The 17063-nt window shown below is 47.9% G+C and overlaps 1 protein-coding gene across 1 annotated transcript in view; it reads right to left on the reverse strand.

Moving 5' to 3' along the window:
• MAN1C1 (mannosidase alpha class 1C member 1) overlaps positions 1–16683 on the reverse strand; it is a gene marked incomplete at both ends in the record, with an annotated part of 41191 nt that extends 24508 nt beyond the window's left edge. The window contains 2 exons of the mRNA XM_079545933.1: positions 3604–3700; positions 16147–16683. Coding sequence (XP_079402059.1) covers positions 3604–3700; positions 16147–16683 — 634 coding nt within the window. The remainder of the gene's footprint in view (positions 1–3603; positions 3701–16146) is intronic.
• Positions 16684–17063: the final 380 nt, after the last annotated feature.

The raw sequence follows: 17063 nt of genomic DNA on the forward strand, positions 1-17063 counted from the left end.
AAATCATGATGTGAAGAGCATCACCTGGAATGCTGCGCTCATGGACCACGCTGCCCTGCAGTGCTCACTGACCGCTGCCTTCCTGCCCTCCAGCTCCATGAAGAAATGGAATTCCTATGTAATCAGACACTCAAATTAAAGCACTATGGGTAGAATTAAGCATAACTTCAGTGTCCTTCATTGCGTGGCTCTATCAGAGCAGGGATATTCTGAGCACATTTAAATTAGTACGGAAACAATCTCTGCCTTTAGAACTCTCTCATGTAACACCTTTATTTTCCAGCACTGATCTTTTTCTCATTATTTCTATCCGGAGCTGCAAATACAGTTTCGGGGTGTAGCAGGTTGGGTTTTTTTGGTTAATCAAACATCACAAGAAGGATGAATGATTTTACTAAGCCCTGAAGATCCTCCCAGTTTTTGCACACTGATGCCTCCAGCGAAGGCTAAGCAGTTTTCCTGAACTTACCAAAAAGAAATTCTCCCTGGTGAGAAGAACAATCTTGAGGGCTGAAAGAGTACTTTGAAAAATTATAAAGGTCCTCAAATGAAAAATGCCCATCCCAACACACAGACCCAACTCTGAGAACACTGAAACCCGAAAGCTGATGCCCTACAGGATGATGTATCCCTGCTGATCAAGAGAGGTAAGAGACTTCCCTCCTCCCAAAAGGAGCAGAGATGAAAAACTAACAATATCAGAAATGAGAACTTGGCAAAATTACAGAAAAGGAATTTCTGCAGCAGAAACTGTTTTAAATGCAACCTCCCAAAGGCAAACAGAAAGCTGTCAAAGTTTAGCAGTAATTCGGATGAGGTTGGTAATGAAGGTGGCAAGAAACTTCAGCAACAGCACGAGAAAGTGTGTGATAAAGCAGTTCAGTTCTAAGTGGGAAATCCAGCACAGCAAAGCCAGGTCTGAACCTGTCTCATCTCTTCAGAACTTTCAAGAGTGAATTAAAAACAAAGAAAATAAATGGGTTTTCTGCCACACAATTTAGAGCTGCCCATCCCCTCTGAATAAATGAGGAAAAACCAAACACAGGAGGGTAAGATAAGAAAGCCAGAAGTCTCCGGATACTTCAAACATAAAAGAGATGCCACTGAAAACATGGCTTTTAATTTTTAACTCCTTCTGCTGCTGGTGGCAACGTGTCTGCAGGTTCACCTCTGCAGCAGGAATTACATGTAGCATCCAACGTTGATACCAAGACGACCAAATGCCCTCAGCTCTTCTGCAAGACGTGTTCTTTCCAAGGCAGAGGAGCTGCAGTGTTTGTATTCAGTGCTGCATATCATCACCACCCAGCTGGCGCGGAGAGGTGCCATGGAAATACCTGGGCTGGATGCTGGACGTCAGCTCAAGCCAGCTGGAAAGGCCAACCTCCACCCTGCATTTGCTGTAGGGTTGCCACCAACACCTCCATAACCCAGAGAAGCAGCAGGGCAGGCCAGCAATGCTCACTGTCAGTTGGCCGCCTTTTAATCACACACTCAATAACTCTGCAGATGAGACAATTATTTCTGCATAATTAATGCCTGGAACGAGGCGCAAACAACACATATATGGGCAGCATTAAAAAAGAGCCTAAAGACAAGCTCGTTGTATCCTTAAATATGTTCTCCAGTTAGTGCAAAAAGGAGAAATCTGTCCCAGCCCATCCACACAGTGAGAGGAAGCTGCCTCCACAGCTCCTCTGTGCTCCTCAGCATCTTGAAGAGAGGGCCCAAAGAACGCTCTCTAAGCACAGCTCCAGAGGATTTTGTCCCTTCTGTTTTTATTTGATGCTCTATTGGCTGTTTTTCCTATTTTTTGTTTGTTTGTTTGTTTCCTGATCCTCCCTTTTGCTGTTCTGACAGATCCCAAGACGCTGTCCTACTTTCAGGCCTCATTAAACTCAAAACTGTGCTCGGGGTCAATGGGAAGTTCATTAAATTCGTGAAGGAGCACGGGATGATTAACAGTTTTACTGAGGTAATGTGAAATTTGTTCCACTTCTCACCAAAAACAGATCAAACCTTTGCCATCCAAACTTTGCAGCTGTTTTCATATCCAAAGAGCTGAAGAGAGACTGCAGATGCAAGCACAGACACTGGAACGTGCAGCTGTGCTTTGCATCTTAGGCCAGGACTCTTCCCCCAACTTTGCTTTTATTTTCTAAGACTTAAATCTCAGTCTTCAACTCTGAAGGGACTTGAATCTATTTGGTCCAAATCAAACGTTTTCAGGAACTGCTGAACACAGCAAAGCAGATCTGGTCCACGTCAGCCCCAGAATAAGGATGTTAATAGCAAAGGTGTTTGAAGAAGCCCACAGGACAGGATGTGACATTAATAGTGCTTTTGTTTTTCTCCTGTTCCAACTTTTCAGATGAGCATTTCAAGCTGTAATAAACACGTAAAAGCTTTCACTATTTTCGTCTGCTTTGTCTTCGAGCTCCTTCAGGAATTTTGACACAAAGAAAGAAGTTGCAAAGCACTTAACGAAGAGCTGAAGTTAATGCAAATTCTCAACTGTGGGTATTCTTGGGGTGGAAAAAGAGGAAGGGAAAGAAAGAATAAACCCCAAATCACTGCTCCTGACAGAAGTGAGACTGTATAAGTGCAGCATCTGGGCACATGCAGCCTGTGCAACACAGCACTCACTTCCCAAATCGCATTCTCCAGGCCCCCCAGCAACTGTTAACACAGCTTCCGTGCAACTTACAGACACCACAACCAGATGTAATTAACTCTTCTGGTATCTCTGCAGGAACAAAAGAGACAAATGCCTCATCTGCGGCAACAGAAGGACTTGACAGTGATGCCACAAGCAGAACCCACAGGTTTTTCCTCCCAGAGCTGTGGTTGAACTGCAATGCAGCCCTTCTTCCTCTGCCATCTCCACCAGGGGATCTCCTCAGCCAAGCAGCACTGCTGCTCTTCATGTTATGAACACCGTGGGGGACACATGAAACTATTTCCTCCTTCAGACATCCACTCACACACATCTCAAGCTCCCCTAAGCTAATGAGGCTCCTACAGGAGGCTGCATGTCATACGACCCACATTAGAGAAAGGCTGGGACACCTGGAGAGCATCACGTCAGAATGAGCATGAGAACAGCACTGCAGTTATGCAAGTGGCTCACAAAGAAAAAAAGTACTTTGCTAAAGAGTAGAATTATGCAAGCAACCACATGGCATAAAGAGCCTGAAATATTCATTCACTCATTCAATATTTCATGGAATTCACATCTTGCTCAGCAGCGGAGCAATGACAGAAGAAATGCTCAGTTTGGTCAGGTCCTGATGTGTATAAACTTAAGCAAACAGCAGCATTGACAGATTTGGACCGACTTTATGCTTTAATAAACATACAGCTTGGTTTTAACATTACTCCTGGATGCGTTTGGTGCCAGATCTGCACACGGAGATGATGCAGGTTGAGCACTCTGCTTATAGGAAGGAGATTGCCAGCAAAAAGGCATGGGCAGGGAACTCCTAGGAGCTTCACTTCATAAAAATGGAAGAAGCACCTCACTGCATCGCTGAGAAAGGAGTGACGTGGACGTGTGACCTTAAAAACGAGACGAGTTCACAGTGAAATGGATGCAGAACTCACCAAACATGTTGCCAATGTGGCCATTCTTAGTCAGAGGTCGCAGCTCATTCTTTCCCAGCGCATACTGCTTGTAGTTATCCCAAGCGAATTTCATCATCTGCAAAAACAAAAACTGAATTATAGCACTGAACTAAAAGTTTTCAGAACTTCAGTTCTGGGAAGGAATGATATTTTCCCAGATGCTGCTTGAACTGGCAGCCGACGGCTCGTTAATTATAACATCCTTAATCCTCATGGAACACCGAATGAATGGGGCTGCATTCAGCACTGTGCTGAGCGGTCTCAAACTCAGCTCTCCTGATGCATTTCTGAAGCACTGCAGTGTTTAACACACCAAGAGCCTGCTTTTACCCTACGCCATGCAAACCAAGCTGGAATTCTGTAAACGTGCCTCAGGCTCTGAATGATCAGTGTGCACTGGAGGAGCGCTGGCGTTTTGGAATGGTAATTAAAATGGACTAAAAATGGAAGGCTGAAACTGATGCACACCTAAATACAGAGGTGTTCATTTCTGAGTTTTCACATTTCTTTATGATACTGACAACAGAAGTCAACTGAAGTGTAAACCCACCCAACCCCTGCCCTCCTGACAGCAGTGACACGTACAGCTTTGGCAAAGAGGGACACAACGTGTCCAGTACCGAGCAAGCAGAAAAATAAAATGGTCTTTAAGGACTGCAGAGCAGCTTTCCTTCTATTAACAGAGCACTTTTACAAGGAAGAAAGAAGAGATCCGGGGCACTTGGGCATCTCCCCATCAAAACTCAGAAGTGTTTTCTTTCCAGAGGCCTGCAGATGGGCTGGGTGTTTTCTGAGGACCCCTTCCAACTCAAGCAACTCCTTCAGGGCTATACGAGCCATCCTGCCCACGCTCAGCACATGAACCTTCCCTGGAGGACTGCAAGGTTTGTGTGCGTTCCAACACACGCACCAGCACAGCTTTTCCTCTCCTCCTGCCCCTTTGGCTTCATCTCTCGGTGGAAAAAATTAAACCTCTCTTCAGCTAGGAGAGACCAGGATTTGTCAGCTTCTAAGGGCTGCTTCAAATAAAGCTCCCTTTTATAACACACAGCTCAGCTCTGAGCAAGTTCAGCCCTAGCATCTCAGTGCCCCACGTATTCTTTGATTCACATAGCAAAGGAAAGAAGGCAGCTTCAGAAAACCAACTGCATTCTTCTCCAGCATCACTCAACAAAGTTAAAGAGTTTTCCAAAATCCTTCAGGCAAACAGAAACGTGAGAGAACACAACAGTTTAAAACAAATCTTGGAGTGATGCTGCCCAGCAGCTGTAACAGCATTCACTGCTGTATTTCAGGACCAGAACACACGGGTAACTTCGGTCTGAGGTTCCCATTGTCATTTCAGCTCTTGCTTTTGTCCTTCTCTCTGGCTGTGTGTTCTACAAACCCAACACAGCCTCAGGCACAGCCCTCCCTCTTCAGCACAGGCACAGAATGCCCATCTCCAGGTTTCATAGCAGAATTCCACCCAGCTGCTCACCTGAAGTCATGGAAAACATGCACTGATGGACAACATTCAGACTCCCACAATGCCAGGAAAAGGAATGGGGGACAAACCAAGTCAGCCTGGGCTCTGAGCACCTCTGACAGGGGTGTCAATCAGTCGCTCACATTCACTGCCCCGAGGAAAAGAAGTAATGATGGGGAAAGGAAGAAACCCTCCATAAAATGCACTTGAATATACACCAACCATCTGCCTCAGGATATTCATTTCATTTCCTATAGATTTGGTTGGTTTTTCTGTCGTTTTTTTTTCTTCAGTGGCAGCACTATTCCAAATGGGGACCTTTCTTTCTTTACCATCACAACAGAACCAATCTGTAAGGAACCCTGGACTCAGCTTCACACTGCAGCTTTCTGCAGGAAAGTTGTTTTGTCTTCTTCCATAGAAATGACAGGACTTGCACACAAGAAAGGAAATAGGTGGGCAACCTTTTGGGGTCATTTTTCTTCTAAATCAGAGCCTAGGAAGGACTCACCCTTCCCGCACATGGACAGGATGTGGAAACGACTACTTTGCTGCACAGAACTCCTCACACTGTAATTCTGAGTCAGCATCATTTTAAGCCAAGTAGGAAATTTCAACTTATTTCCTTCCCTCGCCAGTTCTAACCCCTTCATTTGAGAAGGTCAGAAGGCCCTTCCTCAAAGCACACAATTAGCCCAAGCTGCATTTTTCAGGTACAAAAAGTCCCACTACGAAATGGTTCCCTGGGCTGTAGTGCCTTCAACCTTCCTGCCCTGTTCTGTCCCGCACTGCTGATCAGGCACACAGAGATGGATGAGGCTGGATGTGCTGCCTACTCGTACTAAAGGGCTGTCAGTTTTCCTTTGCTCACTGCTTTTTAACCCCATGCATTGGAGAGACAAGATGCACAACACGGCGCTTGCATTTTCCAGGATCCAGCTTTCACTTTGCTGGCAAAGTGATCCAGAAGCAGCAATTGGAAAAGTTAAAAAGCACAAAAGCATCCGTGTCATTCTGCTCCTTCTGCTTTCTGCAGTTGTCTTTCCATTGCAAATTCAGGAGTACATCTTCCAAACCACCAACGAGATTCATCACGTTTATACAAGTGGGGACTTCACGTTTCTAAGCTCTAAGGGGGACTGAGATGTGCTTTGCAGGATTTTTTTCCTGCCAAGTCTCTAAGCATCAAGCTGAAACAGAAGGGGATGGAGCTGAGATGTGCAAGATGGAAAACTGCATGGTACATCCTCATAAACAAGGTATATTTTATGCCTTTCTAATCATGACAGATCAGCACACAACAGCATTAACATGATGCCATTTTAGATGTGAAAAATGGCACCAGGACCACAAAAATCACAGAGACTGATCCATAATTTTAGGTTCTGTTCTCACTATGCTGCCTGCCATCTAACAGGCAGTAGTCCCAGCTTTTAGCTGATTTACAGCAGAAGCTTCCAGAATCATCAGAGAATGGCTGGGGGTGGAAGAGACCTGCAAAGATCCCCTTGTGCCAACCCCCAGCTCTAGGCAGACACCTTCCATTAGGTTGCCCATCCAACACCCCATCCAACCTGGCCCTGAACACTTCCAGGGATGGGGCATCAGCAGATCCCCTGGGCAGCCTCACACCATCCTCACAGAGAGGAGTTTCTTCCCAACATCTAACCTAACCCCCAACCCTCTTTCAGCTTTTCTTTCCTCCCCTGCAGCTGCAGAAAAGCCAGCTGTCACACCAGCTCCAAAACCAGGACCTGCTCTTTCCTATTTCCTCCCCATCTCCCTGCCAGCTGCCCCACAGCCCTGCTCAGACCCTGCTATACAATGTCAAATAGATTCCCCAACTGGGTTAAAAAGGTAATTTGACCGATGAGAATAGATCCATAGAATCCTTAGAGTGGGAAGGGACCTTTAACAGCCATCTAGTTCCCTAGCCATGAGCAGGGACATCCACAGCCCCATTAGGTTGCTCAGAGAACATCCAGCCTAGCCTTGAAAGTCTCCAGGGACCACTTTTATCTGCTGTTTTTTCAGTATTACTTCAGAGTTTAAAATACCCACATAAAAACCACGTCGGAAGGCAGCTAGAATTTATCTGCAAATCCGCAACAAAGCTGAGCTACCTCTCAGACAGCTGCTTTTGCCATCGTTCTACCCAGCTTGGCCTTAAACACGAACCAAAACCTCACGTTTCCATACCCAGAGCCCCAGCCTGAGTACCCAACTGCAGCCAGGTGCTCCAGCTCCTCCTAATAGTTCTACAGCACAACTCAAACCCTTCTTCACCGAGGGACATTTATCTGCCTGTCATTTCATGCTGGATGGTAAACAGATATTCTATTTTATTTGCTTTAGTCAGGACAAAAGCAAGGCCAGCAGGCTGCTCTGCACTGGAAGAAAGGGAGAACAGCACAGAGTAGCCCAGTGCTGTTACTGTCAGCAACAAGGACAGAAATAGAACTCAAGAGTCTCTTCCTGACGCACAGTTTCTGCTAGGAAAGCTGAATGGGAGGGAGAACAGAAAAACAGAACCAAACTAGCTCCTAATTAAACTCTTAATGCAACTAGATTTAACCATGTCAAGAGGGAAAAAAAAATAATCACCATTTGATGGGACTATCTCAGGCATTAAGACCCAGCTGGATCCAGCTGCATCTAAATCTGGAAGCATCTCAGCAAGAGCAGCTGATTCTGCAGTTACAGTCCCTTAACGAGGTGCCGGGCTGTAAGAGGATGACAATGGGTTTGAAAACAAATTTGCAAGCCTGGACCAAAGCACAGGGCACCGTACAGAGAGGAGAAAAGCTGCAGTCTCCCCTTCTTCACTTCACAGAATCAGAGCTTATAAGAAAGCTTATAGAAACAAAAGTTACTTGTGCTCTTGGCCCCTCCAATACCACCAGCTGATTTCCTCCACGCTTCTACAACAGATCAAACACCTGATATTCCACAATGCAATCAAAGCTGATGCTGTAACAACAAAGGCAAACTTTGTTTATGAGCGTGGATAGTGACAGGACAAGGGGGAATGGTTTTAAGCTGAGACAGGGGAGGTTCAGGTTGGATATGAGGAGGAAGTTTTTCACCCAGAGGGTGGTGAAGCACTGGCACAGGCTGCCCAAGGAGGCTGTGGATCCCCATCCCTGCAGGCATTCGAGGCCAGGCTGGATGTGGCTCTGGGCAGCCTGGGCTGCTGGTTGGCGACCTGCACACAGCAGGGGTTGGAGCTGGATGAGCACTGTGCTCCTTTGCAACCCAGGCCATTCTATGAAAAACAGCAGTGATGAAGATTCCTCTGGCCCTGCGCTTAGGCTGCTGCTCAGACACTTGCTGTCAGGACGTTCAGAGGACTTGCATGAGATTGCACTCTGTGATGTACAGTTTGCACCCAGAGGAACCAACTCTCTTAGTTGTGCCCATCTGCAGCGCAACAAAATGCTTTCAGAGGAAGAAGATAGCAGAATGCATAGAAGTAACAGCAGAAAGCAGGACATCCATTACCAAGAGGGTATTTTAAATTGTGAGAACATACCTATGAGCCACACCACACTGTGCAATGCCTCCCTGTGATGCTAGGCTCAGGAATTACTGCGTGTGCTGCTGTTTCCAAGAGGAAAGGTGCCATATATCCACATGAATGCCTACAGACTTTCATGGACAAAGAGGCATAGCAAGCAAATGTTTTGCCCAGCACTACTGCAACGTCAGAAACCATTACCTTTACAGGCTAATGTGATGCTTCACCTCACAAGCTTATTTTGCTAACAGTCACGTGTCAGGAGATGCCTGTCAAACAAGCAACGATTATTTCCACTGCTGCTGCTGGGGTGGATGTACAAAGGCAGGCAGGCAGAACCCAAAAGTGAGCAATGTGCTTTGTGTGATGATGTTCCACGGGTTCCTTTCTTAATTATAGGTTGGACCGCTCGGTAATGGCTTTTCTTAGTGACTACTACTTGATTCCAGCATGCTTTGAGGAATACCTGAGCAATGAGTTGGGCAGTGATTGTACTTCTACAAATGTCACCTTGAAGTTCCCCTCCGGAGCTCTCTGCATGCAGTACAAGTCATGCAGGAACCCCCCAGCTCTGCGCTGTACCCGCAGGCTGCCTTAAGGCTTCCTACATCTCAAGTTCATCCCTTCACACACACACACAGCCTTCCTAAATCCCAGTTACACGCAAAGACTACAAATTCTCTTCAGAAGTGACCAACATTCCAGATGGATTACATACAACGAGCAGCTGAACCAAGCCAGAATCCATCTGCTCCTCACCAAGTACCCCCACATTCATGGGCAAGGTGGGTGGAACCACAAACACTGAGCAAGATTGCTTTTCCAGACATGCATTACAACAAGGCAAGCCATTTTCACGTTCCCTAAAGACACCATTTGAAAGAGATTCTCATTTCTGGAGAGCCAGAGCCCAAGGGGATGCTCTAAAAGATGCTGTTGCCGTCACTAATCAAAAATGGGCAGATTGCAAGGAAAAAAAATGGCAGGGATGCTTTTATTTTCTTTCTAGAAGGAAAATAATAAAAGAAACAAAACAAACAAACTCATCTGTAGAAGGTATCAGGCCTGTCTGTTGGACAGCCTGGGGGACAGATGTCAAACAGATGAATTACAAAAAGAAACAGAAGATACAAAGCTTTGTACTCCTGAGCTTTGGATGTGCGACCACAACTGGCGTGCGTTGTTGGTATGGAATATAATTGCCACCAGAATGACTGAACAGGGGCCAGGATCTGTGCATAAATCTGCCCCTGAGCCATACTGAAGTCAGTCAATAAAGCCTTCCTTGCCCACAGCAAAAATATCCATACAGTCACTGTGAAGCATGGTTATGAAAATTACAGTGCACCAGGAGGCTCTGAAATCAGCAGCCCAGAGCTCTAGTGCAGCAGAAGCCAACATATCCAAAGTGTTTTCATATGTAAAAAGTGAAACCCGCCCTTACAATTAAGCACATCCTCTCTCAGGAAGAAGAGATTCTCAGCCTGGGACACAACAAATCGCTTTTGAACAGGAGAGAGGTGGAAGTCAGCACAGGGAGCCAGGTGATAAACAGAAGTGATTTACGTCACAGCCTGAAGCGCAGCCTCAGCCAATGACAATCTAAAATAACTGAACCTTTCCCATCCTTTAATCAGGAAAAGCAAATCACAGCTTTGAATGGAGCTTTGATCCACACTCTAAGAAAGGAGTCCTTCTACACTGAGGGGAATAAAAAGAAAGGTTAGCACAGTCACAGGTTCACTCAATGGCTCAACACACATTTCATTATTTCCATTTCAGGACCAAGTATTTGATCTTTCCTCCCAACACTAACAAATTGTGAATTGCTTGACACACAAATGACTCAGAAGCCCAAAAAGCACAGAGTCATAAGCAGATGAGAGAGCTGAAGGAGGAAAGAAAAAAAACAAAGGGTAAATACAAGAGGTACCCTGCATCACTGCACACAATGTTCTGCACTGCGAGAACTGACACAGGAACAGAAGAAACGTGTCTGAAAACTGTCTTCGTCTCAGCCTCAGCCACTGGAAAAGGAGAGAAGAGGGAAGTGCAGAGCTGCTGGCACACCTGGTGCTTTATCTCACTACGGGATGGCTTAACAGGAGAGATTGGGAGGAAGAGTTGAGTTTCACCATCTCTTGCTTGATCACCTGCTGTCCATCTGTCTTTGCAGTCCTTGCTCAGAGGGACAGATTGAAGTCTTGCTGTCCTCCTCCCCTTTCAAGAACTACTTGTGATTCGAACTTCAGAAGATAGGAACAGAGCAATTCTTAAGCATTAAGTAGTCAGTAGAGATTAGTCTAATGATTTATCAAAGGTAACAGCTAATAAAACGTACAAGAAACTCAGTCACAGCCTTCCTACAGCTTCTTGTGCAAAAGTACTTGAAGAAATTCTTAGCAAGTTTATTAGCCAGAAGCTGATAAACTCTTTCAAGAGACCCTCAGTCAACAATAAATCACACAAATGAGCTTGCAAGGACTGGATCTTTAATAGAAACCGAGTTGGTGGAGTGGATGTTAGAATGCTGCTGGCAGGATGAAGAGGAATCACTTTCACACAGCCTCCCATCACAAGAGGGACCCGGATTTGGCCCCAGCACCATTCCAACGCTGCCTCAGTCAGCTCTCACACGAGCATCACTAACCCAGCAGGCAACGACCTCCTGGTTGTTGGAAGGCTCACAACACTCAGAACAAATGCCTGATAGATAAGATAACCAAGCACAATTATGACATTTCAAGGCTGAGGCACCTTAATATGGTAAGGCTTTCAAGAAAGCCAAAACAGCACCAAAAAAATCACGTTAATGCAATTAGAGAAATCACCTGTTCTGAAGCATCGCACAGACACTACTGCGGCTCCAATTCTAAGCACAGACTGCCCAGAGCCATCTTGCTCCATAAAATGCTCTCCATAAATGGGAGTTAGGTCACTGATTTCTGCAGATGCTCTTAGAGAGGAGACGTCCTCTGGGAGGAACTGACCAAACAGCCTCACTGTACAGCATCACCCCATGCAAGTATGCAAGTGCTGCTGGAGAAAGAAATGCCGTAGAATTTCTGAATCTCTTCCATCAATTATCTTTGCAGCTTTCCTCCTGCATCATTCCACACACTAACAAACAAACAGAAAAAACACAACAGCTGAAGGAGCACCTGACAGCAACATTGCCCTCTTTTATGTTCTTCGGCGGCGAGGAAGGGAACGCTGCTCAGGACTGTCAGAACCACACGCTGGAAAGGCAGCAAACCAACAGCAAATCACTTTCCACCAAAATGCAAGTCCTGAGAACGTTTCTATTTTTGTCAATTACCTCTAGTGACAAACTGTCAAGATATTTGCGTTTAGAAGACTGATCTACCTTAGTATGTGCTTGCTAATCTGCAGCGATGCAGAATAACTGCGTGCATGGGCTCTGACAGCTTTCTCTCCCCTGGGATCTGATTATCAAAAGCAAACACATCTTTAGAGCAGCGTTAAAAGAGGCCAGCAGACAGCAAGGGGAGGCAAATGCAGGTGAGGACGAGAAGAAAAGCCAGGATGAAAGGAATTGCTGCGTAAAACAAATGGGTTTCAGTATTACCAGTCCTGGAGGACATGAAGGCACGTGTCAAACCCTAGAGCTCTACTCCAGAGGAGGAGTAGAAAAACTGACTGAGTTTGGCCTGTCTCCCCATTCAAAAGGGAGAAAGGACACTGTCAGGTTAAAGTATGAGGTATGCTCTGACATCAGACAAAGAAACTTTCCTTTTGTACCTGAAGAGTAAAAGAACCATTCAATCTACTTCGCCACTCGCATTTTTTTTCCTCCATCTTCGTGACTGGAAGAAAGCCAGCTTGTTCCAAGGCATCCACAGACACTTTCTGGTCCAGCTGCTTGCAGTGGTTGCTCTTAAGCACTAGATGGTATTAACAGGGTTGGTATAAAAATACTTTACAGTAATGCTGTTCTCTCTCCCCACCGCTTCCTCACCTATGAGACGCACAGGAGCACGACTGCAGGAAACAGTCTGCTCTGCTTCATCCATCATCAGCAAAACTGTCAGCTCAGCTCCAACAGCAAAACCTTTATTACTTGTTATGATGCGAAAGGCAGAAACCACACAGTATGATTTTCCCAGATCTGAGGCCGAGTTTGCAGTAGCAGCAGTCGGAGGGGAAATCATTCTGACTTTTCACTGAAGCAATTTGATCTGAAAATTGTTGAGAGTGAATAAATATGGAATCCCACTGTGGCGTTTTTGCAGTCACTTTCTGACTACAAACAGCCTGTTGTAGTTGTTGTCTTTTGAATACCTGTTATTAGCTGGTTTTTGGCACATGCTGTTGACACATATGATGTGCTATTCCCTCTGAAGCCATGCACGACTGATTACAGAACTAATACATTTTCGGACATCAGTTTAAGAGGTGAACAATCAAAGACCTCTTTAAAATTTCCCAACCTCCAACGTGGGGAGGTGGTTATTTGCTTCTCTGGAAGTTTTCTGCAAGAAGTCTGAGTGCCCACCTCTCTCACAGCTGCACCTCGCAGGCAATCCGCCAGGTGACCAACAACCTTTTGCAGAAAACAGTCTGTGCAATACAGGTGCTTTCATTTTCCTTCTCAGGAAAACAACTGCTTATCGATGCCAGACTTGTCTTTATCAAGACAAATTGAACCTAAGAAGCCTACAACTCTGCTAAGTTACCCTCCAGTGCAAACGAGAACACTTACATGCACATGTCAGCTCAGCTAATTGCAGTACTTTCTCCTAACAGGCTTCAACACCTCATTTAAACTTACTAATCTACTTCCTCTCCATTCTGTACCACCATTAAAAACACAGCACTCAAAGCACAGAGTCGAAGAGGATATGTACCCCCTACTCAGAATCAATCTGCAGACAGCTCTGCTGCTCCTACTGCTGCCTAGAGCTCTCCCAGACAGCAGCCAAGTAGAAGATGCTGCAGAGGTGAATTTTACACTCCAGACAGCATTATATTTTAAGCAGAATAAAATCTAGCAGTAATCTAGCCAACATTAGTTGGCAGTTTACACATAGCCTCAACACGACAACCACATCCTCTTCTTTCATAGAGCACCATGAAGTTTAGGTGTGGGGCGGTGAGGAGGACAATCTGAAATCACTCCATTACCCAGGTTGGAAAAGAGCCTTAAGATCGTTAAGTCCAACCATCACCCAGTGCTACCCAGTTTGCCAAACCATATCCCTGAGCACCATGGCCACACGTCTCTAGGCTGGACTCCAGCACCTCTTTGGGCAGGCTGTTCCAACACCTGAGCACCCATTCTGCAAAGAAATCTTTCCCGATACCCAAAGCAAACCTCCCCGATGCAATCTGAGGCTGTTTCATTGGGTCTTGATAAATGAGAAGAGACCAAACCCCTCCCTGCTACATTACTGATGAATTCCCAGGACTTCTTGCATCACAGCTTTGCGCCTGTCCATGATTTTGATTTATAACAACCTGTTCTGGAGACAATAACTTAACACGTAGGGCTTTTTTTGCTATAAATTACTCTGCCCTTCCAACACAGAACTGCTCTTCCAGCAATTTGAACACATTTCCTGCATATTTCCTGTGCCCAAAGCTACATCATCACATTTCATTTCCTCCTGAAGAAATACTATCAGAATACCTTAAATCAATGAGTTTTTATCTTAATCACGCGTGTGCGTGGCCGCACTCTTTAGTTCAATGGACTAGAATAACCTGCTGGAAGTTTTCAGTAGCCTTATGTCATTGTGCCTGTTCATCTCAAGCCAGAATGGGAGTGCTGCAATTGGATATCGCTAAGAAATCTACAGAGGAAAGAGAAACAAAAACAAGCATGCATTATCACTTTCTTTTTTTTTTCTTTTCTTTTTTTTCCCCCCCCTTCACTGTGGTGAAAAAACAGAATCTATAGTTCTTGGTTAACTGGGTCACGGATTGCAGTGCAATGTCTGTAAGGCTGCCAGGCTTTTACGCACCAAATGTGGGCACGGGGCCAAGCTCTCCCCTCCATCACACCCACGTCACCCTGCTGACGACGGTACCAGCCTTGTTGGGGTCCGAACGAGCACAGGCTCAGGACTGCAAGCATTGCCCTGAGGACAACTCCATCAGTACCAAGCGACAGAACAGCCTACAGGACAGTCGGACTCAAGCCTTATTGAATCACAGAATGTCTGAGGTTGGAGGCAATCTTAAAGATCATCTAATTCCAACCCCTGCCATGGGCTGGGTGCATCCCACCAGCTCAGGCTGCCCAGGATTCCATCTAACACGGCCTTGAGTGCCTCCAGGGATGGGGCATCCACAGCTCTGGGCAGCAGTGCCAGTGCCTCACCGCCCTCTGAGTAAGGAATTTCTTCCTAACACCAAAACAAAATCTCCCACCTTTCAGTTTAAAGCCATTCTCACTTGTCCTGTCACTATCAGACTGTGTAAGTCAGTGCCCCTCCGGCTTGTCCTCCCTTCAGTACTGAAGAGGCCACAGCGAGGTCTCCCTACAGCCTCCTCTTCTCCAAGCTAAACAAGCCTAACTCCCTCAGCCTTCCTTCATAGGAGGTGCTCCAGCCCTCTGATCATCTTCCTGGCATCCTCTGGACCTGCTCCAACAGCTCCATATCCCTCCTGTGCTGGGGGCCCAGAAACGGGCACAGTACTGCAGATGGGGCCTCATGAAGGCAGAGCAGAGGGTAAATCCTCCCCTGCCCATTGCCACCCCTCTGCTGATGCAGCCCAGGGTACTGCCAGCCTTCTGGGCTGCAAGCACACACTGCTGGCTCACATCCAGCTTTCCCCCACCAGAACCCCCACATCCTTCTCCGCAGGGCTGCTCTCAAGGAGCTCATCTCCCAGTAAAGCCTTTTCTCCGTGACCACGAAGGCGCATCCATCTGTACATCCCCACAGTCGGGCACAGTTCCATCATCTCCCACCAGCTTTCACGTTTTCAAACACCACATCTCGGGTGGGAACCTCTTCAACAACCACATAATCACGTTTCGTTTTTCCCCTTGAATAACACTAAAGCTGAAATCTCCCCTTTTGCCTGAATTCAGTGCTTTCCAGCCTCACGCTGTTACATTACCCTACGTTACCCTAAGACCAAGAGGTGTGTGTGTGTACACAAACATCACACCTGCCAACGTGTCACGGGAGCAGCCCACAGGCAGAGATGCTCTCCCTTCTCTAACTCATCACCCTCCCTGGATGGAGAAGGGAGAAGTGAAGGCGATGGGGCCTGGTTTGGGAACTGCAAGATGAGAGAGGTGAGGAGCATGGGCTGACAAGGGATGATCAGGACAGGACAGTGGAGGGATGCATGGAGCGACTGAGTGGGCAAGGCGGTGAGCGGGACAACGCAGCTGTGAGGTGAGGATGAAGCCTGATGGAGGAGGAGGAGGAGAAGCAAGGCTGCGAGGGTGCCCACGGCAGGGGGATGAGGGGTAGGAGCCAGCACAGGGGACACGAGGCTCTGAGGTGAGGGCAGGGCTGGGGCACGATTCTGTGAGGAGAGCGGTTCGTGCAGTCCTCACCTCTTTGATCTTCATCTTTCGGGCTCGGGTGTCGGGGTCCTGGTCGGGCCGCTCACCCCGCACCGGGTGCCGAAGGCTTTGACGGAACCGCTCGTAGTCGAAGTGGAACGGAGCTCTCGACTCGCGGGGAGCCCCGGTGCCGACCTCGGCCGGGCGTTCGACATCGGGTCCCTGCGGGCGGGATGCCGGGGCCGTGTGTGCCGCTGGGGCGGCGTTGCGGGCTCGGAGCTTCTCCCGAAGGCGACGCGGGGCGGCGGGGCTGGCGTGGCGGGGCTCGGCGGCGGCGGGCGGGCTGCGGGGCAGCTCGGTGTCCCGCGTGGATGACGATGATGAGGAGGATGAGGAGGACGAAGAGGTGGCCCGGCGGGGCAGGAAGAGGCGTTTGAAACGAGAAGAGTCAGGCAGGAGGAAAAGGGCCCCGAAACACAGCGTGAGCAGGCCGGAGAGGAAGAGCAGGAAAAGGAACTTCTGCGGCAGCCGCAGCCCCAACGCCGCCGGCCAGCCCGGCATCCCCGGCAGCTTCCGCGGCAGCACCATGGGGTGGCGGATCGCGGCCGACGGGTGGGACCCTCCGCCGCCACCACCGCAGCGAAGGGCTCAGAGACGCGGCGCCGCGGACGCCTTCACGGGGCCGCACGTGGGTGGGTGCGGGGCGCGATGAGCCGCGGGGCTCCGCCGCTGCCCGGAGGTCCTGCGGGCGGACGGGCGCTGCGAGGCGGGGCGGCGGCGCTGCCCGAGAGGTTCGCGGGGCGGCGGCTCAGGGTCCCCCCGCCCGGCATGAAGGCGGCGGGCAGCGCATCCCGGGGCGGACGCCGGACGGCGGCTTCCAGACTCGGCTCACGGAGAGGTGCCGGGCAGGCGCGATCCCGTCCCTTTAGGCGGTGGGTTCATGCTGCGGCATTTCTGCGGGGAGGAGG

Source organism: Tetrao urogallus (assembly GCF_951394365.1).
Source record: "Tetrao urogallus genome assembly, chromosome: 23".
Taxonomy (NCBI): domain Eukaryota; kingdom Metazoa; phylum Chordata; class Aves; order Galliformes; family Phasianidae; genus Tetrao; species Tetrao urogallus.